This window comes from Paramacrobiotus metropolitanus, unplaced genomic scaffold (assembly GCF_019649055.1).
Source record: "Paramacrobiotus metropolitanus isolate TYO unplaced genomic scaffold, Prichtersi_v1.0 Parri_scaffold0000009, whole genome shotgun sequence".
NCBI lineage: Eukaryota > Metazoa > Tardigrada > Eutardigrada > Parachela > Macrobiotidae > Paramacrobiotus > Paramacrobiotus metropolitanus.
In genome coordinates, this window is record NW_026570229.1 from 2066901 (window position 1) to 2092817 (window position 25917).

Below are 25917 nucleotides of genomic sequence, written 5' to 3' on the forward strand. Positions count from 1 at the left end.
GCTTCCTACGTGGTATGCTCGTAGACGAATACTTAGGCCTTTACAGCGCCGGTTCTGATGCCACATCAGTCTGGCTCAGTAAATAAAAACCATTTATTAAAAATTAAGAAATACTGTACAAACATACTGCACTTACTTATATTGTTAGCTAAGAGGCCAAAAAAGATTCTAGGTCTACAACACAAGCGGCAAAAAGTCTACAACACCCGGTGTTCCCAAGCGGTCACCCATCCAAGTACTAACCGGGCCCGACGTAGGTTATCTTCCGAGATCGAACGGGATCGGGAGTTTTCTACGTGGTATGGTCGTAGACAAATGCTTAGATATTTGCAGCGCCGGTTCTGATGCCGAATCAACCCGGCACAATTAATAAAACCCACTAAATTTAAATACTGAATAATTAAGAAAAAATAACTAAAATCAGTACTCGTATAATAAGCTAATAGACCAAAAAGTCGTCTAGATAAAAGGCAAAAAGTCTACAACACCCGGTGTTCCCAAGCGGTCACCCGTCCAAGTACTAACCGGGCCAGACGTAGGTTATCTTCCGAGATCGAACGGGATCGGGAGTTTTCTACGTGGTATGGTCGTAGACAAATGCTTAGATATTTGCAGCGCCGGTTCTGATGCCGAATCAACCCGGCACAATTAATAAAACCCACTAAATTTAAATACTGAATAATTAAGAAAAAATAACTAAAATCAGTACTCGTATAATAAGCTAATAGACCAAAAAGTCGTCTAGATAAAAGGCAAAAAGTCTACAACACCCGGTGTTCCCAAGCGGTCACCCATCCAAGTACTAACCGGGCCCGACGTAGGTTATCTTCCGAGATCGAACGGGATCGGGAGTTTTCTACGTGGTATGGTCGTAGACAAATGCTTAGATATTTGCAGCGCCGGTTCTGATGCCGAATCAACCCGGCACAATTAATAAAACCCACTAAATTTAAATACTGAATAATTAAGAAAAAATAACTAAAATCAGTACTCGTATAATAAGCTAATAGACCAAAAAGTCGTCTAGATAAAAGGCAAAAAGTCTACAACACCCGGTGTTCCCAAGCGGTCACCCGTCCAAGTACTAACCGGGCCAGACGTAGGTTATCTTCCGAGATCGAACGGGATCGGGAGTTTTCTACGTGGTATGGTCGTAGACAAATGCTTAGATATTTGCAGCGCCGGTTCTGATGCCGAATCAACCCGGCATAATTATGAAAAAGCCAATTAAAATAAATACAATAACATAAATAGTTAACAAATTACGTACAAAATATTTTAAGTAGTTAGCTAACAGGCCAAAAAGCCGTCCATTTAAAGGCTAAAAGTCTACAACACGCGGCGTTACCAAGAGGTCACCCATCCAAGTATCTGTATACACTAAAGACCAGCAAATAACAAAGCAGCTTTCGACATCCCACGCAGCAATATGCTTCTTCCTTGTCAACCTGGAAGTACACATCTTCGTTGTCAAATCATGTGGCTAAATGTATCGAGAAGAAAAACGACATTTCCGTGCTGAAATTCGATACCGGTTTTCTGGCGTAAAAAAGCGCTCCGTTTTTTTACGCCAGAAAAATGGGGTTGCCTCTGCAGGGGGAGGTAGGGTTGTCATCCCACCCTGATTTTTGAGGTGGGATGTGATGGGATTGTGATCGTGAAGTGATGGGAATAGTGGGATTGGTGGGACGAAAATAAAATAAATTTTAATGAATTATATTTTTTCGAAAACAAAATATTTTATTGTTTTCATAAAGTATAAATGTTGTAAAGACAGTTATCACAAGTGAGAAAGGCATTATCAATGAAATCAAATGGACTGTTGTGGAAGAGGCGTAGCGTACCGTAATGACAAAAGTGCTAAAGGTCTTTCTTATAAAGTTTTCCCCAGGCACCGCTCGCCTGATTTTTAAAAGAAGAAAAGTTTGTAGCGCGAAAACGTTATGCGGAATAACTGAAGCAGAGTAAATTTTGGCACTAAAACACATATTTTCGGGCACTGGAAAACTATTCCATCACTTCCCAATCCCATCATTCTTCCCATCACATTATCACAACCATAATTCTTTGGCATGATGGGACTGGGAACAGGAAATCGGCGTGATTGTGATAGCGTGTGATGACGTGATGACAACCCTAGGGGGAGGGGAGCAAGGGTTGCCTCTGCAACCGCTGACAAAGGGAGATTTCGTCAAGGCCTTTCGGCATGAGCACATTTAGACATAGTGCCATTCCGGCAGGAAACTGATGTTTTCTTATGTTTTCTTAGGTTTTTGCGGGTCTTTATAGCTTTTATAGATTTAAGGTTTCTAGATTTTTATTTGTTTAGCATTTTAAGCGTTTTTTGCTTTCTCCGCTATCTTAAATTCCGTAAGTTTTTATATTTCTAAGATATTATTGTTTCAGATTTTTGGCCGTATATACCGAAAGAAACGCTGAAATGTTTTATGGTAAAGTGCCCAAAGCGAAAGTTAGAGTCTGCAAAAGTCCGTTTTACGCATACCGAAAAGTCGAAAGCGACACAATCGGTAGAGCCTCCAGTTATCTGCAACTGCTGCGAATGCTGAGGATGGCATAACTAACCATGTAGATTAGGAGCAAGACAGGAACTGCTGCAATCACGAGAAATAAACACACAAGTTTTGATATTATACTTACCTGCTCCGACACGCTAGATGGAAGAATCGATAAGCGTGATCCTGTCACCAGGCAATACTGGGAAGTACAAAGACCGACGGAAGAGTACAAATAAATGAGAAGCAAAGGTCGCCTGCTATACAACATTACAGTCCGAAGATGGCTGTGAATGTCGGCAAAGGTCAGGACAGGCGAGGAGGTGTGACAGTCACAGTGATCACTAGCTGTACGCCTGTACCACACTCGAAAGCGAAAACCAGAAGCAAACCGTGAATGTAATCACATGGAGGTCAGATCTTTGGTTTGTTGGTATTACAATGCTTAATCTGAGTTAATCTTATAACAGTGCTCCACTGAGCTCGAATACCATCCGGCACCCAAAGATGCCTTAACGAGAACAACCCGTACTAGACAATGACCATTGGCTAATAGAATGCCGTCGTGTGCCAATAAAATTACGTGCACCAATTAATATTGCTATCATATAATATGATACAGCTATAACTAGAGCGCAAGAGGAAACGAAAAGCGAAAAAATTACATGCCACATGAGCGTAGGGATTCTGTATACACATCACAGTACGATGGCTGCAGAGGCTGCGCGAAATGGGCATACGCCGACTGGACAAACCACTCGCTGCGGCGGTCCCGGTTGCGCAACCAGCAGGCGACGTACCTGTGGTGACCTAGTACTGGCCTTCTCCTCCCCTCAAACCTGGAACAAATATTTCGCAACAAAACCCGGCATACCCAACGAAAACTTATATCCATAATATAATCACAGCACCGCCGGTTACCAATACCATCCACAGCGACGCAAAGCTAGTCGTCATGCCGCCATCAGCACTTTCCATAACGTCAGCGGCAATACCGCCGCCCAGATGGTGGAATGCCCGCTTTTTTGTGGACGGCGATCTGTGCTTTCTCCGTGCATGCAACGGCGCCCCCGTCTCTTGCAAAATAAAGCTGCGCATATGCCCAGCGTATCTTTAGCGCTGTGGACCTTCTCCATAATGCAAAGCAGCACAGCGGGCAAAACATGCACACTAGCCGAGATACTGATGGCTGCTGGCACAGACTTTGCCCATCTTTTGGTTGGGCTGAAAATTTTCCCCATCTTTTCCAGCCCATCCCATTTTTTAGATGAAATGGGGATGGGATGAGGACAAGCAGCGGATGGTCTGAGATGGGCTGATAATGTTGGAAGATGGGATGGGATCAAGAAAAAATGATTTTTAAATAAATTTTTAAAATTTTCATGATTTTTTTAGCTAAAAACTCACGGAAATTCATCTTTTCAGTCGAAAAAAATAAAAAATTTCCGCGCTCCGCGCGGATTTTAAGCTGTTTGCTGTTTAATATTCTAAATTCGCCTGGAATTTCTGCGCTACGGGTTGATTTTTACGCGTTAATTTTTTCACTTTGCTAATCTTCAACAATTTACAGTACTGAAAATTTTTTAAAAAATGGGCTGAAAATGGAGCCTCAAAGCTGGACAGGGCTGGTGAACTAAGGTGGTTGGAGATGGCCTGGGATGGGAGTTGCGCACGACAGAGGGGGATGAAATGGGGATGGGAAAAGTCGAAGATGGGCAAAGTCCTGCCTGCAACCTCGGGAAATGTTTGCTTAGTTTTTCTCTTCCGGTCATAGTTGGAGCTGTACGGTTGATTAAGCAGGCGAACATTCTATAGGTAGGTCTCATATTTCAGCGGTCTAGTTAATTGGAGAAAAGTTTACCACACCCTATGATCCGGATCCCAAGCGGCCATCCATCCAAGTATTAACCAATTAAGTTGTATTCCGAGATCGATCGGGATAATGATAAGTGAACGTATTTCCTTCATTGTACACTAACACGACAGAGAATACTGCCGAATCCCATTAATGATCTTTGCTGTACACGCTCATTACAGGTACTGAATCCCTCAAATACAACTTCAGCAGAATACTGAGGAATAAACGTACAAAACAGACGTCTTTTACAGTAACACAGATAACTACGCGAAGATTGTTTATGCAATTGTTGTGAGCTCCTTTTTACCGGTGCGCGCAATTGTATACAGTACATGCGTGACTGCAGGCCATAACAATGATAAGGGAGTTAGTTCTCTACGCGGTATGGTCGTCACAATTATCAAAAAGTCATTTTAATAAAATACTTTTTTCTGAATATTTAACAAAATATAAGCAAGTTAAGTATAGTGAACTAACAGGCCAAAAAAGTCGTCTAGTCAAAAGGCAAAAAGTCTACAACACCCGGTGTTCCCAAGCGGTCACCCATCCAAGTACTAACCGGGCCCGACGTAGGTTATCTTCCGAGATCGAACGGGATCGGGAGTTTTCTACGTGGTATGGTCGTAGACAAATGCTTAGATATTTGTAACACCGGTTCTGATGCCGAATCAACCCGGCACAATTAATAAAAAGCCATTTTAATTAAATACATTTGTGTGAATAATTAACAAAATATAAATAAAATAAATATAGTTTGCTATTAACCAAAAAGCCGTCTATGTAAAAGGCAAAAAGTCTACAACACCCGGTGTTCCCAAGCGGTCACCCATCCAAGTACTAACCGGGCCCGACGTAGGTTATCTTCCGAGATCGAACGGGATCGGGAGTTTTCTACGTGGTATGGTCGTAGACAAATGCTTAGATATTTGTAACACCGGTTCTGATGCCGAATCAGCCCGGCACAATTAATAAAAAGCCATTTTAATTAAATACATTTGTGTGAATAATTAACAAAATATAAATAAAATAAATATAGTTTGCTATTAACCAAAAAGCCGTCTATGTAAAAGGCAAAAAGTCTACAACACCCGGTGTTCCCAAGCGGTCACCCATCCAAGTACTAACCGGGCCCGACGTAGGTTATCTTCCGAGATCGAACGGGATCGGGAGTTTTCTACGTGGTATGGTCGTAGACGAATGATCAGATATTTATAACGCCGGTTGTGATGCCGAATCAACCCGGCACAATTATTAAAAAGCCATTTTAATTAAATACATTTGCGTGAGTAATTAACAAATTACAGATACAATAAGGGTAGTTAGCTAAAATGCCAAAAAGCCGTCTAGTTAAAGACAAAAAGTCTACAACACCCGGTGTTCCCAAGCGGTCACCCATCCAAGTACTAACCGGGCCCGACGTAGGTTATCTTCCGAGATCGAACGGGATCGGGAGTTTTCTACGTGGTATGGTCGTAGACGAATTCGTAGGTATTCATACCGCCGGTTGTGATGTCGAACTACCAGGCACAATTATTAAAAGCTATTTAATTACATACATTTGTGTGAATAATTAACAAAATAAAAATAAAATAAATATAGTTAGCTATTAATCCAAAAAGCCGTATATTTAAAAGGCAAAAAGTCTACAACACCCGGTGTTCCCAAGCGGTCACCCATCCAAGTACTAACCGGGCCCGACGTAGGTTATCTTCCGAGATCGAACGGGATCGGGAGTTTTCTACGTGGTATGGTCGTAGACGAATTCGTAGGTATTCATACCGCCGGTTGTGATGTCGAACTACCAGGCACAATTATTAAAAGCTATTTAATTACATACATTTGTGTGAATAATTAACAAAATAAAAATAAAATAAATATAGTTAGCTATTAATCCAAAAAGCCGTATATTTAAAAGGCAAAAAGTCTACAACACCCGGTGTTCCCAAGCGGTCACCCATCCAAGTACTAACCGGGCCCGACGTAGGTTATCTTCCGAGATCGAACGGGATCGAGAGTTTTCTACGTGGTATGGTCGTAGACGAGTGCTTAGAGATTTGTAACGCTGGTTGTGACGACAAACCGATGTTGCTCGACTACTAAGAAAACCCAGTTTGCTTGAGAAACTTGTAGGAACTACTATTAAATTCGTCTCGAGACCGGAAAACATATGCACACATGTGCAATGTTGCACATGCATGGCAAAAAGCCGGTACATAATAGTGATTAGTTTCTTTGAATTTAACAATTTATTTCGTATCCGTAATCGGATCTCGCAGCTGCGAGAATAAAATATACGTTTAATTTTCTTGGCACATCGAATCGGTCACGACGGAAGCAAAGATGAACCCTACGGAGTAACACGGCATAGATGTACAAGAAGAAGAGAGAGAGAGGAGATAAACGAAAGACCAACAAAACAAAACAAGCAACCATTCGACGTCCCCCGCAAAACACACCGCGGACATCGACCAATCCGAGAAAAAAGCCGAAAACAGGAACCGAATTAAATCATATCCACAAATCCAACCGGCACACACAGTGTTCTCTGCGACGGAAACAACAACAAAATCACCCGCGATTTCTTCACAATTAAATTAACTCCCAGTTCCTCCTCGTTCACCGACGCTGCGACAGCAACGGCGTACTCTCCGGCTGATAATCCGGCCGCGGCGACTGCACCTCACTGGCGCTGTTCAGACCGCCGTCCGCAGGGCGGTGGGCCGGCGTCACCATCGGGACGAACTCGACGCTGGCCACGGTGGTCAGCGGGGAGTCGGCGGCCGGCCGCCCCGGGCCGGCGGAGCCGCTGCGGGCTAGCCGGCCCCCGCTGGGGGTGGCCGCGGGGATGACGCTGCCGGTCTCGGAGGAGACGGAGGCGCGCTCGTCGATGCGCTCGAGGTGCGGGGCGGTGGCGCTGGGCGCGATGTGCCGCATCTGGAGGACCTCGCCCTCTTCGTCGTCCTCGTCGCTGGGGATACCGGCGGTCGGCTTCCGGCGACTACGGTAACAAGGAAAACACACACCGATAAATATTAATACCGAATAGATTTTTCCCATTTTTTACACATCATTTTCCGAACTCTGAAGTCATTTTCTAAACACCATTAAAACCATTCTTATTTTATTCAATTTATTTTATTAAATCGACTAGAAATTTAAATTAAAGGTTTATCTGGCTTATTAAGTTGCTGTTTTAATATTTTATTTTTTGTTAATCTCAGTCCGGAATATTTTCTAATAAATTGCTTTAAAAATGGACCTTAAACAAATGCAATAAAATTAATTTTAAAAAATCAAAGTGCAATTTAAAAGACTCAGTGCGCATTTTTTGCGCTTTTAAAATTTTAAAAAAATAATTATCAATTTCACTAATATATTAAATTTGTCCAAAAACCAGTAATAAAATTCAAAAACATGAAACAACTATTACCTTCATAAAAATAAAATGTATAAAATTGTTAAATAAAGTGATGTTAAATAGTAACTAAAAATATTAAAGTGTATAAAAACTAAAGTTTATAAAAATATCAAGTATTGTTCGAAAGGTCAATGCGTACCTATTGGGCACATCGCCGGTATTGAACCGCACCACATCCTCCACGCCCTCCTCCGCCATACTGCTCAGACTCCCCGCATGGATCATGGATATCCGCATCTTGCTGCTCTCCCGCGAGATCTTCCGGCTGCGCTCCAGCTTCTCGGCGGCCGTCAGATTCCCGGGCACCGCCTTGTACTCCTTGGCCGCGCCGTCGACCCGCTTGTCGGGCTTGTCCTTGGGCCGGGCGGGGGCGCCGTTGCGGCGGCGGCCCAGATTGGCCAGGTTGGTCATGGAGGTGCCGACGCGCGACAGGAAGCTGCGGATGGGCATCAGGCCCAGGGCGCGCTGCCCAAACTGCCGTTTGGCGATGCGCTGGGCGCGGACGGCCCGTGCCCGCATCTGGTACTCCAGTTCCGACTCGTCGTCCTGGATCAGGTTGGGATTGTACTTCTGACGGATCTACATAGCGACAAATAAAAAACCGGTTATTTTTCCGATGAATATTTGGTGAATAAATATTTTATTTATTTGGCATTTTACTGCACTTCTATTCAATTTATTTATTTTACCTTTAAAATTTAATTGATTTTCGTTCAAATACGCTTTTCAATAAACGCAGTTTATTAAAATTCATGCTGTATTTTTTAACTGCTGACGGTCCATCACCTCGACAAAAAAAAAACACCGGTTTTTTTCCCGTTGAAAATTATTTGACAGTTTACTTGTCTTCTTCTAATTTATTTATCGAAAGTCCTATGCGCCCCAAATTTTTGGGCGCATAGAAGTGACCTTTATTCATTTTGCGTTTAAATCGGATTCATCTTCGTCGAGTTTTGGTTTTAACGAACGCGATTTATAAATTTTTTCGCTGTGATTATCGGACTATTTTACTGCAAAATAAATTTTACTGCAGATTTTCTAATTGAGTACTATTTACTCGTTATTATTTACGGTATGCATGCTTTTCCATTTTTTTTTATCTTCAGTTTTTCCCTATTTATTTTTCATATTTTCCAGTATTTTCAGCACTTTATTAATCATCCAAATATATTTTTTCGCTATTTTCTCCGGTCGTACCTGTACATGCGGTCCATGCCGGGAGGCATGATCGAGCGCTTCACGGACATCATGGCCGAAGCTGATCTTGGTCTTGTCCTCCTTCCGGAAGCGCTTCCGCAGCCGGTTGAGGACGCTCTCATCCGGCTTGTACTCCTCGGCGCCCATCACCGAGATCTCGTTGGCCGTGGGGAGATTCACCGTCAGCGCGGTGGGCGCCGGGGGCTGGGTGCCCCCGGGGGCGGTCAGCCGGCCGCCGGCCATGTTGGGATGGCTGGGGAAGGCGTGCATGTCGGCCAGCGTCGGCACCGTCGACAGGCTGGACAGGGCCGAGCCCTCGCGGCGCATCCGCCGGTTGACGAACTGATCGGCCTGCTGCGTGCCGTACAGATGAGCAAAATGTTCCCTAATAAGGTCAACACCATTTTCAGCGCAATTTAAATACAATTTTCATACAGATTTTAATTTTCAGACACATTATTTTAATTTTTCATTTTTTTAAAATTTTAGTAAGATCAATCCTCAGTTCATTTATTATTTTGGTTAAACTAAAAATTTTACCATTAACATTTTACAGTACAAATTTCAATTAACTTTAGTTTACAAAAATTTTGGTAGCACCAACCACTTTAATTTGAGTAGTGTAGAATTCTAATTGAAAAAGATGATTTATTTCGATTTTTTATGCATTTTAGTGCAATCAAGAAAACCAATTTACCTGCCGGTTTTATTCTACATTTATTATTTATATGCTCTCTATCGAAAAATTACTAACCGCAAGAAACCAACAGCCATAATATTTCTTAACTGTATTAATTTTTATTACAACGTTTTCTAGAATTTTAAATTTTTGCTGGTTTTTCTTTATATTTTTCCTAATTTCCTGTATTTTTGGAGATATTTTTCTTCAGTTTCCTTTATTTTTGGAATCCTTTCCCGACCTTGAAATATCACTGCTACTCTTCGAATATTACAAGAAAATTTATTCTATTAACTGAACCTAACCGAATAAATAACGGAATCACCAAAAAATATTATTCCATTTTTTTTCTCCACATATTATTGAATTATTTGCCGGCGCGCGTAATTAAATCTTCACGTTTTTATCATGCAGCTTTGTGACGGTATAATTTTCCCGCCAATCCGCTTATCCCGGGATCAGCCGGGAAAATGCGAAAAAACATCCCCTGACCGCGACCGCGGCGGATGAAGTAATCCGATAAGAGAAAATCTCTTTTCTGACGTCGAATTACGCGCTTACCCCGCTCACAACGTAATAAACCTGTCAGACATTTTTCGATTTACTCGTGGCGTCGCTTTTCCCCGGCGGAAACTGTACATTCGCTGTCTCTCCGGAAACACAGCAAATGCAGCCACGTTGCAGCAGCGTGCGCCTTAATAGCCTGGTCCATCACGCAAGTGGCCTATTATTTCCCCCGCGCGATCGTGAGCAACAAACGGGACAAAAAAATAAAAATGTCCAAAAGGGAAAAATCGATACATGTTTTTCACAGCGTCTAGACGCTGCCAGCCAGCCACGACTGCAGTGAATGTTTAATTTATCGGATTTCTTATTTCCCCGCCTTTTAAAATTAATTCAGAAATTCTTATGTTTTAATTCTGGACTAATTAAAACAAGCATTTCACTGCCAGATCATCGCCGGCATTTTTCAGTGCAAAGTTTAACTGCAGAATTAAATGATTTTTAAAATATTTAAGAGGGCAACATCCCGTTGTTGGATTTTATTTTCATTTTATTCGATTTATTGTAGTTTATTTCCTCTGTCTGATCATGTGAGTCCGCAGATTATACCATTTGCCAAATAAAAAATATGGATAATTTACGCAGTAAAAATTCGCAGTTACATTCCTTACTTGACAAGAGAGTACGATATTTTAAATAAAATATAGTTATTAGCAACCAACCATACAAAACATTTCTCTCAGAAAAAAACGACGTTATATTAATTTTCCTGCTTACTACCTTGTTTCGATAACACTGCTCGTAATTGTTGAAGATGAAGAAATATTCTACACCACTACACTACAACTGTCCATGCTTATTATTACTAATTAACTGGTTGCAAATCAGAATTATCTACATTAATTTCTGAAGACTTAATACGGTGAAAATCAGATACATATTAAGCAAAAAATTCCGAAAATTTTTATTTATTTTTTTATTAACTGCAGAATGTGATTACGCACTTAAGGCACTGTTTGGCGAAGATGTCCATGATGGTCTTATCGCGGATGATGGGCGTCTTCTGTAGCCAGGGCTTGAGATACTTCTCGTCGTAATAATCGAGGATCTCGCGCCAGTAATTATGCCCATGCCGGCCGCTGATCTCCTCAATGCCGGACATGACGTGGTCGAACAGGCACAGATTGGTCGCCTGGAAGATGCTGGGCTTCTTCGTCTCCTGCTTGCGGATGCGCAGCTGCTTCACCAACGGCTTAATCGTCGTGCCTGTCCAAACATCACCAGAACAAAAATTAGAATTCACTCGGCCAATTATTTTCGCTACAGCCTACACATACACATAAAAGGTCACCGTATTTTTTATCAACGAATTGTTTAATTATGGAATTAGAAATCTCATCAACCGGCATCAATTTCTATTTCCAAAATTAGAAAATTCGTTGATAAAAAAATACGGTGACCTTTTACGTTCACAATCCTGTCTCCTCTCTTATACGCAAATCACGGGACACGGTTGACTTTTTTCGTGGATTCTGAAGCGCCGATAAAAAACTAACTTGATTTTTTAAAACATTTCTCAGTCGAATTTTTGAATTCTTTTTATTCCAGTCAGCTGGACAGTTGTTGAATAACTGAGTCTAACAAAAATGACCAATAAAAATAACACTATTCAACTAGTAATTACTTCATCTGAATAGCAGAGAAATCTCCACACACAAATTGTCAGAGACCATTCTTTTATTACCGACACGTGCCATTACACTACGAAATCACCGTCACCAGTCAACCGGTCAATTCTAAAATTCTGTGTTAAAGCCAGTATTTCCTGATTGCCGACAGCCGTCTACGCACAAATGAGCGCTGCATTATTTTCACATTATTCCTGTTTTCCAAAATTTTTATTTTCCTTATATACCTTCAAGGGTTAAATAAAACGATTAAATGCCAGAACACCGATTGTCTTTTTTCAATTAATTATTTTCAGTGACGATACAAAAACAACAGATTTCTAAAATTTTAACTGTAGTCCGATTGGGAAATTATCGAATAACTGAGGCCTAATAAAAAAAAATTGAACCATTCACAAATTAAAATTCTCATTTTCGTAGTAAAGAAATCACTACGCACAATTAAAGAAACCGTCCACGGTTGGAATGTGCCAGTACACTACAAAACGGTTATTTTCGTACTCGTATTATCACTCAATGTTTAATTCTGCGTATTAAAACCAGGATTTACTGACAGAGCAATCTAGAAATAAAAGCAGTCAATAAATAAATACACAAATAAAATAAAAAATAATATACACATAAAAGGTAAAAATAACTTACAAATAAAAGCAAACCGTTAATAAAACCGATAAATTTAATAAAAACTAATATAAAAAAGCCTTAAAAAGCAATTCACAAATAAAATTAACGGTTAATCATTTTAACGTTATTCTGTCATCCTCGATTTTTAATCTCTTTCCTGTGCATTTATTAAAATTTAAAAATAAATAAAATGGAAAAAAATTAAAGATCTGTTATTTTTAACGTTATTCTCTCATGCACGATTTTTATTCGCTTTTCTCTGATTTTAAAAACAATTTCAAATGTTTCCGAGATGGAAAAAAATCGTTTTCCCATCGAAAAAAATTCGCTCCAGCAGCCAATAATCATTCCAACGCGAGCCATCCATCAACTCCGCCCGCGTTCAAACACCGGCGATGACAACGCCACGACACTGCAGATTTGCAGGCGTAGTGGAAAAACGGGTAAGAGATACATTGGACATTAATTCCCAGCGCAAACAGCGCGCCGGGGAAGAAAACCGGGAGGAATGGGAAATCGATGGAGCGAGGGAGAGAGAGAGGAAAAAGACAGCGGAGAGAGAGTGAATTAAATAATCACTCCACACCGGCCTGATGTGGCCATTTACGTGTTTTCCTCGTCCATTTTTAAACAACGCACTCGCTCTCGTTTTCTCTCTCTGTTGTGCTTCATACGGCCAATCGAAAATTCCCCCAACCGCCCCCACTAAATTCCCACTCCATATGCTGCGTGAGAAAACAACTGAACATCGCCGGTGTCAGTTTTCCAAACACGCACGAAATTACGGGAAATAAGAACATAAATCAAATAAAAAATAATTCAAGAACAAAAATGTTCTCACATCGTTTATTAGTATAGCCAATTTATTCCTTTAAAAAACCTACAGATTTTCAGATTCAGATTCAATTAATTTACGTTTCCAAAATTCCAGCCCAACCGACTGTTTTGCGCAGCGTGCGTGGACTACTTTCAGTTGTTGTGCTTATCGGACGGGAGAAAACAACCACACACCACCGGTGTCATTTTTCAAAACGCAGAGAAAATACGACAAACAGTAAATTAAATAAAAAAATTAAACGCGAATCACACCAAGAAAGAAATTCTCTTGGTTCGCTTATTACAGTAAAAGTGAAAATTTGATTTTTCGTCAGGGGGAAAAAATAGCAGACTTTTATCTCGATTGCTTTTAAACTCGGCAAGCGTACAGATACGTAATGAAAGTAAATTCGCCATACCGTTAATCCGCAAGATGTGGCATTGCACTACGAAACTTCGTATTACTGAGGAACGGCACAGTCTGGGTAATTTTGATTTCCACTGACATTTTATATTGCATTTTCTTTTTTACTCGTAAGTAAAGCAGTACTGAAACGAAAACGATAAAATGACGAAGAAAATCAAAAACATTAAAGAGAACTGAGAACACAATATAGGCTGCTCCTAGCCGAAAACAAGTCACTCAAAAATAAATCAAATCGGGAAAATATGGAAAAATTAAAAAATCAAAAAGCAACGAAAAACGAACAACACCAAACAAATCAGAAGGAATGGAAAAATAAATTCGAATTCGGAAAGCAATGGCCAAACAAAACCAGTAAAATTAAATGAGGAAAAATGGAAAAAATTAAAATTATCGCTCAGGTTAAACAAAGGGAAACTGAAAAATGCTGAAAAATAAAATGATAAAAATTCGAAAACTGAAATCAGAAATCGGAAAACAGTGGAAAATGAAAATCGAGAAAAAAATGAACAAGATCGACAATAGAAGTCAATAAAAAAATTAGAAACGAAATATACAGAAAATAAAACTGATAATCAGTGGAAACAATGAAAATTAAAAATCAGGAAACCTAAGAAAATGACAACATCTGAAAACAAAAATGCGAAAAAATTGTAAATAAAAATAAATAAATACATAAGTTCAGAAGAAATAAAAACAAACTAAAAAAAAATATAATAATAAATTCAGAAAAAATTGCCAAAAGCGAAAAAAAACGAAATAAAAGAAATACCTAAATCCAGAAAACATAAAATGCAATAATAAATTCAGAAAAAATTGCAAAATAAACCGCAAGACGAACAACAGTAAGAAAAAGCATTGTGATAGGCACTGACCTTGGATGAAGACGGTGAAGAGGATGACGACGACGGTGGTGGTGACGAGCATCTCGCGGTGCGGGAAGTGTTTGGCCTGGAGGAGATTGACCAGCGCGAAGGCGATGGCGCCGCGCAATCCCCCGTAGGCCATGATGAACTGCTCCTCCAGGTTGACCTTGCGCATGCGGTTGATCTTGTTGGCCAGCCAGGTCAGGCCGAAGACGCCGATGAAGCGGTAGACGATGCAGAAGAGCAGCGTCCACAGCACGAACCCCGTGTGCCAGATGTGGCTGTCGTTGACGATCACCAGGCCCAGCACCAGGAAGATCACCGCGTCGCACACCGCCCTGTTGAAAAAAAAATGTTTAAAAAATGGGAGTTTGATAATAATAAATTATTATAGAAAACGAACTGAAAAATAAAAAAGCCCGCACCGCGCTATTTAAAAAAAGTATTATGAATGTTTATCTAATCGCATCACACCCCGCGCTATTTAAAAAAGTACTGTACAAAAAATGTTTAAAAAATGGTATTCTGATAATATTATTATATTTTAAAAATGGATTAACAAAATTAAAAACAGCACAAATCGCGCTATTCAAAAAAGCATCATAAATGTTTTAAAAAAGGTATGCTGATATAAACAAATCATTTTTTTAAGGACTGGAAAAAAAGCACAAAAAAATCGCGCCCATAAAAAAGCATAAACAACACTCCAAGACAAATTTTAATGAAATCAGGATTTCGCAAACACACTTTCAAATTATAATTCAAAAATGACACATTGCAAAAGTGATCTTTCACATTTCTAATCATCAATTCTAATTTGATGTTTGGAAATTAATTTTAATCATTTTAAAAAGGTCAAACTTTAAAAAATCCATTAAACAACTTTTTTCAAATCAATTTTGATTATTTCTATCGTTTTTTCATTCTAACCGAATTTTTTTTATTTTTTCTCCAGGGTTCTAATTTTTAATGGAGAATTTTAATATAACATTTATTTCAATTTCTGGGAGCAGAAAATCCAGGTGAATAATCAGCGTGCGCCCGGAAAAAAAAATCAATTATTAATTATTATGAAAACTGGCATATTTCCGACGGCTGGATGAATGCCGTTTCCCGGAAAAGCATCGCGGGTAAATCGAGCGTTGCGTGCGGCACTTTACTGCGTCTCTTACGCGGCCATTTTGCTGAAGTATTTCACGGTGGTGCGGGACTTGAAGGAGACGTTGTGGACGGCATACTGCCACTGCAGCAGTCCGCAGGTGATGATGGAGATGATGCCGGACAGGTGGAAGAGTTCCGCCAGGATGTACGACGTGTACGCCATGATGAACATGGCGATGGGCTCCACGACGCGCACATGCTCCGTGTACTTCGTGATCACCTGCCGCATAACAACAAAAAACGTCACCAAATAATTTCGATTGCTTCCCGTCGATGCCGGTAAACAACGCTGCCGAACCGAATTTTTTTATCCATTATTTTGACAATTTTTCTTCGATAAATCCTATACGCATTTTGTCATTTAATGCGTTACTTTTACCAATTAACATTTAAAAGATGAGCATTAATGACCATTTTTTGACATTTAAAAGATGAACATTTTAACTCGTACTTCCCGAAAAACAACGTTGCCGAAAATAATTTTTTCCTGAATATTTGGATAATTGTTTCATTCGATATTTTGCGAATTTGTTTTCGCGATTTTCCTGTTCCAATATTTCTACTCGGCAGTAAAAATACTCCATAGGGTACATTTCGTTTGCAGGTTTACTCTTCGCACTTATACGAACACTGGTGCTCATTTTACCATTTAAGTAGAATTTTACAGCTTTTATACTATATAGCATTTTTTAGCATTTACACGAATATTCGCACAGCAAATTTTCTGCGGCAACTTTTCGCACTTTATTCAAATTTTACGTTCCACTATTTCTCACAGTTTTGTCAACGATTATATTAATTTTTTTTCATCTGACTTTAAAAAGATCCTGCTTAATTGCGTCTCCTCATCTTATTTAAAATTCATTTTTATCTGTTGTAGTTCTCTTTATTTATTATCAATATTAAAATCCTGCTTTAAAAATTCTGTAAATATACTCGAGAAATGTTTTTTAAACTCTATAATATTTCTCCGAAAAATCCCCGTGTATGCAAAACACCCGGAAGACGTAAACAAACACGAAAAAAAATCAACTATGCAGCCAACTTCACCGGCATCTTGTAGAAACACATCCGCCGCCGTAACCCCCGGCATCTACCGCAAAAACCACCTTGTCAAGTGCCGGCACAAGCCAACTTGAACCCCTCAAAACCCTGACGTCAGAATCTCTCTCGCTTAAATATTCCCGCGCATCCGACTGCACGGCATGTACACATCCCGGAGTTACATGTTCCAAAATGTAAATGCCACACGGGCTAATCGAGCGCATATATATCCACCGCCGGCACTTGACGACGACACGATCATCATCATATTCACAACAGAAACAGATAGAGTGTAGCGTAAAAGCCGGTGTTGTCCGCCCCACGGGCAACACGACCTTTTCCGCTACACCGATTTTTCACCGGCTTCATCGGGGGATCGTTTTCCCGATCGAAGCCGGCATTTTTCTACACACGGACAAATTATTACGTATAAGCGAAGGGATTGTCAGTGTGCAGCGGATCGTTCACGGATATAGCGATCGCTTATTTATGCCCAAAAGACCGTTAAATTTATTGAATTTTCTTCTATTTAAAAATATGTAAAAGAATAAAAATAAAAAAAATGCAAATAAAATTAATAATAATCAAAAAGGTGAATAAAACCTTTTTCTTAATTATTTTCAAAAGAAAATATAAATAATAATCAAATATAAATAAAACTGATATTACAAATACATGAAAAAAATTTTTCAAATCATTTTTAATCCAGCATACGATGCGGCGACTCTATGTCGCCGTTTCCGGCCATTCCAGGAAATCTACAAAGTTTCTCTATTTCCGTTCCAGTAATGGATCGATCAGCCCGTTCGACCGGCAAAACGGTCTTTTTTTCTGCAGCGTAATTTTTGCTCACATTATGAGTCACATATAATCCCACATTAAATATTTGAATTTATCGTTAAAACAATTTCACGAAGCAATTTGTTGTGTCAAAATTTTCTCTTGGAAAAAAAGCATGCCAATATAGAGCAAATCATTTTTAAAATAAAAAAATCATTAAATCATTCTGAAAAGTTGTCGGGCTATGCGTTGCTAACTGAAATAAGAATATTAGGTACGAATGGCAAACCATTTTTTTGTTAAATAAATTCCTCTGCATGTTTTTTAAAAAAGCGCAAATAAAAATAAAACTAAAAAAAATCCGGTTAATTAAAAATCTGATTTTTTCCCATGAATATCGTGCTCGATTTTTTCCGGTTTCACCTGCGGAAAAATCCCTTCAACACTGGCCAAATTTTTTGCAACCCAGTTAATCTACTTACACAAAAAACACTCAGGAAAAAATACAAAAAAAGCCTTAATTCAAAATAAATTCACCGTGGACGTTCCGCGAATTTTTTTTTTAACAACTGACACATTCACCGGCAAAAACAATGCCCCCCATACAGGCGCACCTAATCCCCTTACACCGCCGAAAAAATTCCCTTCTCCGATTTCCCATTGACCGGCATCAGCGCGCACACCGTATTGACAAAAAATCCCGCATCGACAAATTTATATACATTTTACTGCCGCGTCATCGCGCGACGCCAGCGTCATTTGATCGGGCCGGTTCTCTATTTTCCTCTCTATCCGGGGCCGGCGAAAAAAGCCCCGACGCTTCATATTCTCCCTCCGCCTGCCAACCTGATATATTATATTAAATAATATAAATGTATTGTGTATGCGTGACACCGCGCGCGGCCCCGCCACTCCACGCACCGTCAATGCGGGAAATTCGATACCGCGTTCAATATCTATCGAGACGATCGGTGGCTATGTTGCCAAATCGATTTTTCTTCCGGCTGCTCTCCATTTCGCCCCGCCGCTCGACTACCCGCAATATATTTCACAGTTAAAACAAACACTCACCAGCGTGCAAATACACGGCTGGTTTCGATCCAAATGACAGTTTAAAAATCGAAAGTTAAAAATTATAAGTACTCGTATACAAGAAATACAGTTGAATAATTCACAGAATAATTAAATTCAAAAATATTGACAGAAAACGGTAATAAAATAAAAAGATATATGGACAGAAAACGGTAATAGTAATAAAAATAAACTAACCGGAAACGGTAAACAATTTTAGGAAAATTGTAATAAAACGTATTCGGAGAAAACTGGAAGAAAACTATTTACGGAAAACAGGCAAATAAATTTTCTTAGAAAACTGAATAAAAATATTTACAGAAAGTTCAAATAATATAATATACAAAACAAAACTCACAAAAATATTCACAGAAAATAAAAAAAATATTTACAGAAAATAAATAAAAAGAACTGACAAAAAATTTACAGAAAACCCAAATAAAAACGTTCTACATATTACAGAAAATTAAAATAAAACTTATTTACAGTTTACTGGAATACAAATTCAGAAACGGACAATAATAATAAAAAAATCGGAAGCAAAATACGTACTTCTTGGGTTAACGATGAAGAAAATAGATACCAGTGTCTTATTTAAAATTCTGCGGAACAAATTACTACATCGGTACTTCCTTAAAGTTAAAAAATTTTCCCTTTGATTTTAGAGCGTTTTCGAAAAATATTTTATCCGGTTTTTGCGCGGATCAACTTACAGCTGTGAAAATGCCGCAGCAGGCGCCGATGACCAGACCGCCGACGCTGACGGTGAAGAAGGACGCCACCGCCTTCCCGATATCCCCGACGGTCACTTCCGGCTGGCTGGCGAAGGCCACCATCATGTTGTACAGCACCACCGTCACCGCGTCGTTCAGCAGCGACTCCCCAAACAGCAAAAAATACAGCATGGCGTTCACGCTAGAGCAAACAACAAAAATAAACATTAATCGGCTACAATTTATTTGTTTATTTTTTCTTATACGTTTCCGTTCTAAAATTCAATCCTACTCGGGTGTTCAGTGCTTCCTAATCTTTTTGGGACTAGGTATTATTTTTATTAGCATTATTTACTAATATTTTATTAGCCAGCATTTTCCATTTGGAAAACGATAAATACTTTGTCAAAGTAATTATAAAAATAAATGTTTCCTGGAACAAGCAATCAGTATTTTTGTTCTTAATTTCTTCCCGATAATAAATTTCAGCTATAAACTCGCAGACGTTGAAAAAATATTGTCAAGAAAAATAACAAGATATTTTCTGGGATTAACAGAAAATTTACTGCGAATTGTTTTACCTGTTTTTCATCAATAAATTTATTTTTTTCTATAAGACCATAAAATTAATTTCCTTCTATAAAAACTCGTACTAATATATTTTCTGGGACTACCAGAATATTTGTTGCGAATTTATTCCAATTTTTTCGCTAATAAATAAATTCCCCGCTAAATACCAAAAATTAAAACGCCGATAATCGAATAAAAATCCCGATATTTTCCCAGAAAAATCGTGCTCAACATAATTCCCGCTAATCTACCAACACCGCTCCCAGCGATATTTCCCCGTCTCCTCTCGCGCATCAACACCCCAACCGGCACCACTTACCACTTAACCCCACCTCCCGAAACCGCTCTAATGCACTTGATTAATTTAACCCTAATTTCATTTGCACCCATCCCCAGTCAAACAGCAACGACGAGCATGTTAATTAAGACGGATCCGATATCACGAGGCGATCCTCTCTTAAGTAACAGCCAGCGTCTGGATCAACTTCCGCTGACAAATTAACGTGTTGTCCCGGCCTCACCCCGCTCTTGCTGCCTGCGCCATCGATTTTTACTGGATTTTATTCTCCGCGGCTCACCGGGGATTTTGTTCCGATGGTAGCCATATGGTCATGCCGAGGAAAACGGGGAAATTAGCCGAAATCTCCCAGGGTGGGCGGTGGGGTGGGGGAGAGATTTTTTCCTGTAGTTTAATTCTAGCTAGAAACGGTGTGTTCCTGCGGGAAGAGATGCCGGGGAATCTACCTCCAATTAAATTAGATTTGCCGGTTGGGGGGAGCGGTAAACAATTAAAAATTAATTATTCATTTCCGAATGCTGCAGATTAAATTTCGTGGAAATTCTTCTACAGGAAAGTGTCCTTGAATTTCCTTCGAAATCCGATACTGCCAGGTATATAATGGAGTTGCAAAAATTATACAAAATTAACTGCAAGAAAATACGAATCCTGCATAATTTTTTTAATAAGGAAATAATACTATTAATGGTTTTGTTTTAAGAAAAGCGTTTATTTCATCTTTTTCCCATCAGAAAAATAATGCGATAAAAAAAGATTTTTCACCGAAAAATTTCCAAAACCCATTTCAAAAAAATTCTAAAAAATCTCAAATTTTTAAAAACATTACAATAAACAAACCAATAAAAACTGAAGAAAATCAAACAAAAAACGTCTCGCTTAAACGGAGATGGAAGCAACTACGGAGTAACATTTTTTACCATATTCTGACATCTTTGATCAGTAATGAATATTTAAAAAAAATAAAAACCAAGAAGAACACAAAAATAACCGAAAATCGTTGGCGTCTACAGATTTCTCCAAAAAAAACCAGTTTAAAAAAATAAAAGAGCTTCCCTAACGATGAATACCGGAAATAAAAAAATCAAACCGATTCTTCAACGATAAATACTTGAAAAAAATACAGAAAATTCCGGACGTTTAGGAAATTTTCCCGAAAAACACTGAACAATATTTACAAAATGCGCGCAATGACGACGGTTGATTTTAATGCCGGGACAAATCAGCCGGCAATTACGGGCTGACACCCAGGGGAGGCAAAACGCCGGGCGCAATGCAACCAACAACATATGTTTCCCCCGGACCCTGGCGTTAAATGTTTAATTGACGCTGCAGCCGGGCAGCGTTGTTGACAATAAATAATCAGGCTAATGCACAGGCTTCATCCCAGCGCCCGGCATTTAACGGTACGGCGCTGCTGCACCCAGCTATTATTAGCCGCGGTGTTCAGCGCCGTCAAATGACGATTAACTCATCTCTCCTTCTCTGCACCCCGGCGCATGACGCGCGGCCCTTCCACGAAACACACACACGGCACAAAACAGTGGACTTTACGCCCGCTAATTCCCGCTGCATGCTGGGAAATATTTTAAGTACCGTGTTGTCCGTGATGGAGAAAACAATGCGATTAATATCCGGGGAGACTGTTTTCTCACATGTTGTCTCACATTTTGACCCTGCCTGCGGGCAATTTGGGTATTTTTCACGGTTAATCGGTTATCGGCAATAACAGCAATTTTCGGATAGCTGCGGGGAGATGCGTTTCCAACCTAATCATTTTATTTCTGCACGAGAAATTAAATTTCACTACATGCGCGCATTTTCGGACATTTGTAAAAATTAACTATCAATTTTTTCTAGCAGAATTTTTATCTTGAAAAATCCGCATCCCCATTCTCACTTAACCGAAATAATTTGGGAAAAATTAAAAAATTGCAGGATAAAATATTTTTAAAAATTTCTAAACAAATACGATTAAATTTCGAGAAAATCGAAATATTAATTTTTTTTGAATCACAAGATAAATTTCAATCAATTTAAATCCGAATAACGCAGAAAAATTATCCTGAGCAAAATTACAGAGCAAATCTCATTCTAAGCAATTACGAAAATTGTAAATCAAAAATCACAGGATAAAAATACAAAACAATTGCCGGATAAGTACGATTAAATATCGGAAAAACGGGAATAATTCGCAATAATCAATTAAAAAATTCCGGCACTCACCCCACTTCTTGGAAAATGGCCAGCACGGCCACCGGATCCACAGCGGAGATGAGACTACTAAAGGCCAGACACTCCGTCATCCCCAGCGTCAGCGCCCCCATCCCGCCCACCTTGGCCAAGCCCCACAGCGTCGGCCCGATGGTGAACGCATTAAACACCGTCCCGAACACCGCGTACGTCAGGATGGTGCCCAGATTATTGACAAACTCCCGATCGTGCAGGGAGTACGCGCTCTCCAGCATCACCGGCGGCAGGAGGAAGAGGAAGAAGGTGCGCGCCGAGAACTCGAAGTAGGAGGAGGAGAGGGTCAGTTTATACGCGTCCAGCAGACGGATGAACCCGCCCACGGCCACGCCCAGCACGATCAGCATGCAGGACTCGGGGAGGATGGTGCTGAGGAAGTCGGCGTGGTGGAAGCCGATCTTGACCAGGGAGGTCAGCAGGAGGAAGACGCAGACGACCAGGGGGCCCTCCACGTACTTCCAGTGCAGGGAGATGACGCTGATGCCGTGCTGCTCGTGGTCGGCGTCGTCGTCGTGGCCCGGGGTGGGTGTGGTCGTGGTGAGGTTGGTGTCAGCGGGGGCCGGCGACACCGGGTCCATGTACGGATCCGGCTACGCAAAAAATTATTTTCCACCATCCGAAAAAAATCAAAAAATATATTTTTCCAATAATTAACTGAAAAAATGGATTTTTCAAATATTTTCCATCTTGCCCTTCAAATTTTTCCCAGCCAGAAATTACAAAAATAACTATGGAATTATCTGGAAAAAATGGAATTCCTTATTTCACAAAAATCGAATTTTACCAGCAGTTCTCTATCGTTTGATTTTTATATATGTACCGCAATAAAAAATTATTTTCCACCTTCCGAACTGGAGTTTTCAGTCAGGATTTCTCTTCGTAAAAATTTTTTATACAAATAATTTTATAAAATTAATTTTTCCGCATAAGAAGTTTTCCTTATCCACAACCTGAATTTTTCCGCAAATTATACATCGTTTTATAAGCCTAATTTCCCTCCGTTGATAATTTGATTGCGCGTGCTTAAAAAATTACAAAAATTCACTGCCCAAACATCCTAAAGTATTTTTCGAATTTAATTTTTATGACACCGATATTTATGCCGATAATATTAAGGGTAAAACTGGAACAAATTACTAAATAATAAAATTATTAAGAACATTGAAATAATTTTTGGGATTTAACAATTTTAATTAGGTTGTAAATTTATAATTAATTTTATCAGTGATTTAACAGTAGTCTTATGCACATTAATCTCATATACGCATGCGAAAATAATTATCGCTAGATTTTTGAACCAGACACGTTTTGCGCATTAATTGACTTGTCACTTGCGCCCATTAATTTTAATTTTCTGTTGGACTGCCTGACGCATAGCCGCGCCGGCCGTGCAGATATAATTGATAAGGACTACTTTATAAACGGATACACACATCAGCCTTCAATGGAATAATCAAAATAAACAATCGTTTCTAATTTCAATGGGGACAATTCGCCAGTATAATGCTTAATCAAATTTGCTATCAGCATATCAATTTTGCAACTGGCACAGCACTGCCACATTGGCAAAACGCAAACGATAACACAAACAGCGCAGAAACCGGTTAGCCGATAAAAAAACCCATAATAATTAAATAATAATTCAGGGGAATTTTTATCGCCGATAAAAAATACCGCGCGCGGCGCGCGCACGGAATAGGAAAAGAAATGGCATAAAAATATTTTCAATCTCCAATAATTTTTCGCGGTAATGATAGGAAATAATTCCGAAGAAATCCTGATTTACTCGTTAAAATAAAACATTTTAAAATTCTACGTCTGTTTTCTAGCAGGCGTGAACCGCACACAGAAAAATGCACTGCATTAAAATAAAATTAATTAATTTAAAAATAATTAAAATATTTTCACATTCGAAACGCAACATACATAAATAACATATGTCGCAAAACTGCGATATTTCTGATAATCGCAAGTTTGCAACACAAACGATACTTGGTATGATTGCTTATTTTTTAAATTTAAAAAACTACATTTAATTCCGAAAATTTCCCACGAAAAAAAACGAGAAAAATCGCGAGCCATGATAAAACCAAAAAATTCAATCTCAAAATTTCTGTATTTTTACTGGTAAATTTTCCATTGGATTTTGGAAGTTTCCCAGCAAAAAGACAAGCCAACGACGAAAACACTGCGCGGAAACTGTTAACAGCTTCAAAAAAAAAATCTACTAGAGAAATTGGAGCAAAATGAAAAATCAACGGAGAAAAATAAACAGAATTCTTACCTGTTTGACAGCATGCGCATGCGCGGCGCCATCCCTCCTTTCCCTGTACCCCACCGCCTCCTCTTCGTAATCCCACGTACTACGCCGCGGAATCCCCGCCCCCTCCACCCTCCCCCCGCCCCATATACTGCACAAACTGTACCCCAACACCCCCACAATCCACCAGCGCATCATCCTCTTCCCGGCGCTCAACACGCGCAGCAAACCCAGGCGCTCTAATCACTCACTACAGGGAACCCACGGGCCCGCGCTGCGTATCCACGTGCGAACTCGCTGATAAGGATCGGGCGCATGCAGCAGCATCCGACGATTAAATGAATCCCTTTATCACAGGAATAATTATCATCATGACACCGGGACATTCCATATAGCATACGGACGGGGCACACACACACACCGGGAGAAAATTACTAGTGCAACAAGGGAATTAAATATTGGAAATTGAGACCTGCAACGCCGACATTGATTGTGTATGCGAGTGACTGAGTGAATATGTGTGTGTGTATGTGTGTGTGTGTGCAATTATCTAGATCGTCGATCGGCGCTGCGCAACAAACAACCGCCCGGTGACGTCATCCGACGGAAACAGCGTCTCATCAGCGTAGGTGTCAATTCAGCAGTAATTTCACAAACATGAATTTCGTCCTCAAAAGGAAGATACCAACAAGAAACGATGCAAAGTGGTAGAGTGCCTGCAGCCTGTTTGGAAGATGTCAAGGTGGGCGCGTTATGGAAAATTGCGGGTATTTAATGGAGGGCCGTGTTTTGGATCAATGCGGGCGGGCCCGGAGCGTGCAGGCTGGCAGCATACGGTATTACGGATGCTGTACGCTATAACTGGTATGAAAAGTTGAAAGTGGATGTTGTCGATTGAATCCGCCGGCCGGATGTGCCAACGCACATCCGAGTTCAACGTGTACGATACACTGCAGCGTACTGTTGCAGTTTTTGTCGGGCTGTTCCAGGAGTGGTGTAGTGTTGTGCCGCAGTTGTGCGAAAACAGTAGCGTTGTATTCACCGGCAGATCGCTCTTAACAACTGGAGATCCAAATGCATGCACGTACATGTACAATCTGACTAAATGAGGAGGCTACGGTCTATGTTAAAAAGCCAGCGAACAGCCTTTTATGCCCGCTGAGGCTGGTTGATCAATGCAGCCTCT

General features: G+C 39.9%; 1 protein-coding gene and 10 non-coding genes across 11 annotated transcripts; all 11 read right to left on the reverse strand.

Moving 5' to 3' along the window:
- Window positions 1–194: 194 nt before the first annotated feature.
- LOC129583168 (5S ribosomal RNA) lies at window positions 195–313 on the reverse strand. Its single transcript, XR_008689753.1, has one exon. It is a non-coding gene; the product is annotated as a 5S ribosomal RNA (ribosomal RNA).
- Window positions 314–476: 163 nt separating this feature from the next.
- Window positions 477–595, reverse strand: LOC129583175 (5S ribosomal RNA). Its single transcript, XR_008689759.1, has one exon. It is a non-coding gene; the product is annotated as a 5S ribosomal RNA (ribosomal RNA).
- A 163-nt stretch (window positions 596–758) lies between these two features.
- Window positions 759–877, reverse strand: LOC129583180 (5S ribosomal RNA). The gene has a single exon (XR_008689763.1). It is a non-coding gene; the product is annotated as a 5S ribosomal RNA (ribosomal RNA).
- Window positions 878–1040: 163 nt separating this feature from the next.
- LOC129583176 (5S ribosomal RNA) lies at window positions 1041–1159 on the reverse strand. The gene has a single exon (XR_008689760.1). It is a non-coding gene; the product is annotated as a 5S ribosomal RNA (ribosomal RNA).
- A 3722-nt stretch (window positions 1160–4881) lies between these two features.
- LOC129583186 (5S ribosomal RNA) lies at window positions 4882–5000 on the reverse strand. The gene has a single exon (XR_008689764.1). It is a non-coding gene; the product is annotated as a 5S ribosomal RNA (ribosomal RNA).
- A 164-nt stretch (window positions 5001–5164) lies between these two features.
- Window positions 5165–5283, reverse strand: LOC129583147 (5S ribosomal RNA). The gene has a single exon (XR_008689732.1). It is a non-coding gene; the product is annotated as a 5S ribosomal RNA (ribosomal RNA).
- A 164-nt stretch (window positions 5284–5447) lies between these two features.
- Window positions 5448–5566, reverse strand: LOC129583148 (5S ribosomal RNA). Its single transcript, XR_008689733.1, has one exon. It is a non-coding gene; the product is annotated as a 5S ribosomal RNA (ribosomal RNA).
- Window positions 5567–5730: 164 nt separating this feature from the next.
- Window positions 5731–5849, reverse strand: LOC129583149 (5S ribosomal RNA). Its single transcript, XR_008689734.1, has one exon. It is a non-coding gene; the product is annotated as a 5S ribosomal RNA (ribosomal RNA).
- A 162-nt stretch (window positions 5850–6011) lies between these two features.
- LOC129583150 (5S ribosomal RNA) lies at window positions 6012–6130 on the reverse strand. The gene has a single exon (XR_008689735.1). It is a non-coding gene; the product is annotated as a 5S ribosomal RNA (ribosomal RNA).
- Window positions 6131–6292: 162 nt separating this feature from the next.
- LOC129583170 (5S ribosomal RNA) lies at window positions 6293–6411 on the reverse strand. The gene has a single exon (XR_008689754.1). It is a non-coding gene; the product is annotated as a 5S ribosomal RNA (ribosomal RNA).
- A 242-nt stretch (window positions 6412–6653) lies between these two features.
- Window positions 6654–24864, reverse strand: LOC129583134 (Na(+)/H(+) exchanger beta-like). The gene is made up of 9 exons (XM_055474848.1): window positions 24756–24864; window positions 22448–23061; window positions 19357–19558; window positions 15760–15968; window positions 14597–14925; window positions 11174–11435; window positions 8987–9371; window positions 7929–8368; window positions 6654–7369 (listed from the first exon to the last, which is right to left on the reverse strand). Exons 2-9 carry the CDS (start codon window positions 23047–23049, stop codon window positions 6988–6990), a joined length of 2811 nt encoding a protein of 936 aa, XP_055330823.1. The 5' UTR covers window positions 23050–23061; window positions 24756–24864; the 3' UTR covers window positions 6654–6987.
- Between the last annotated feature and the right edge of the window lie 1053 nt (window positions 24865–25917).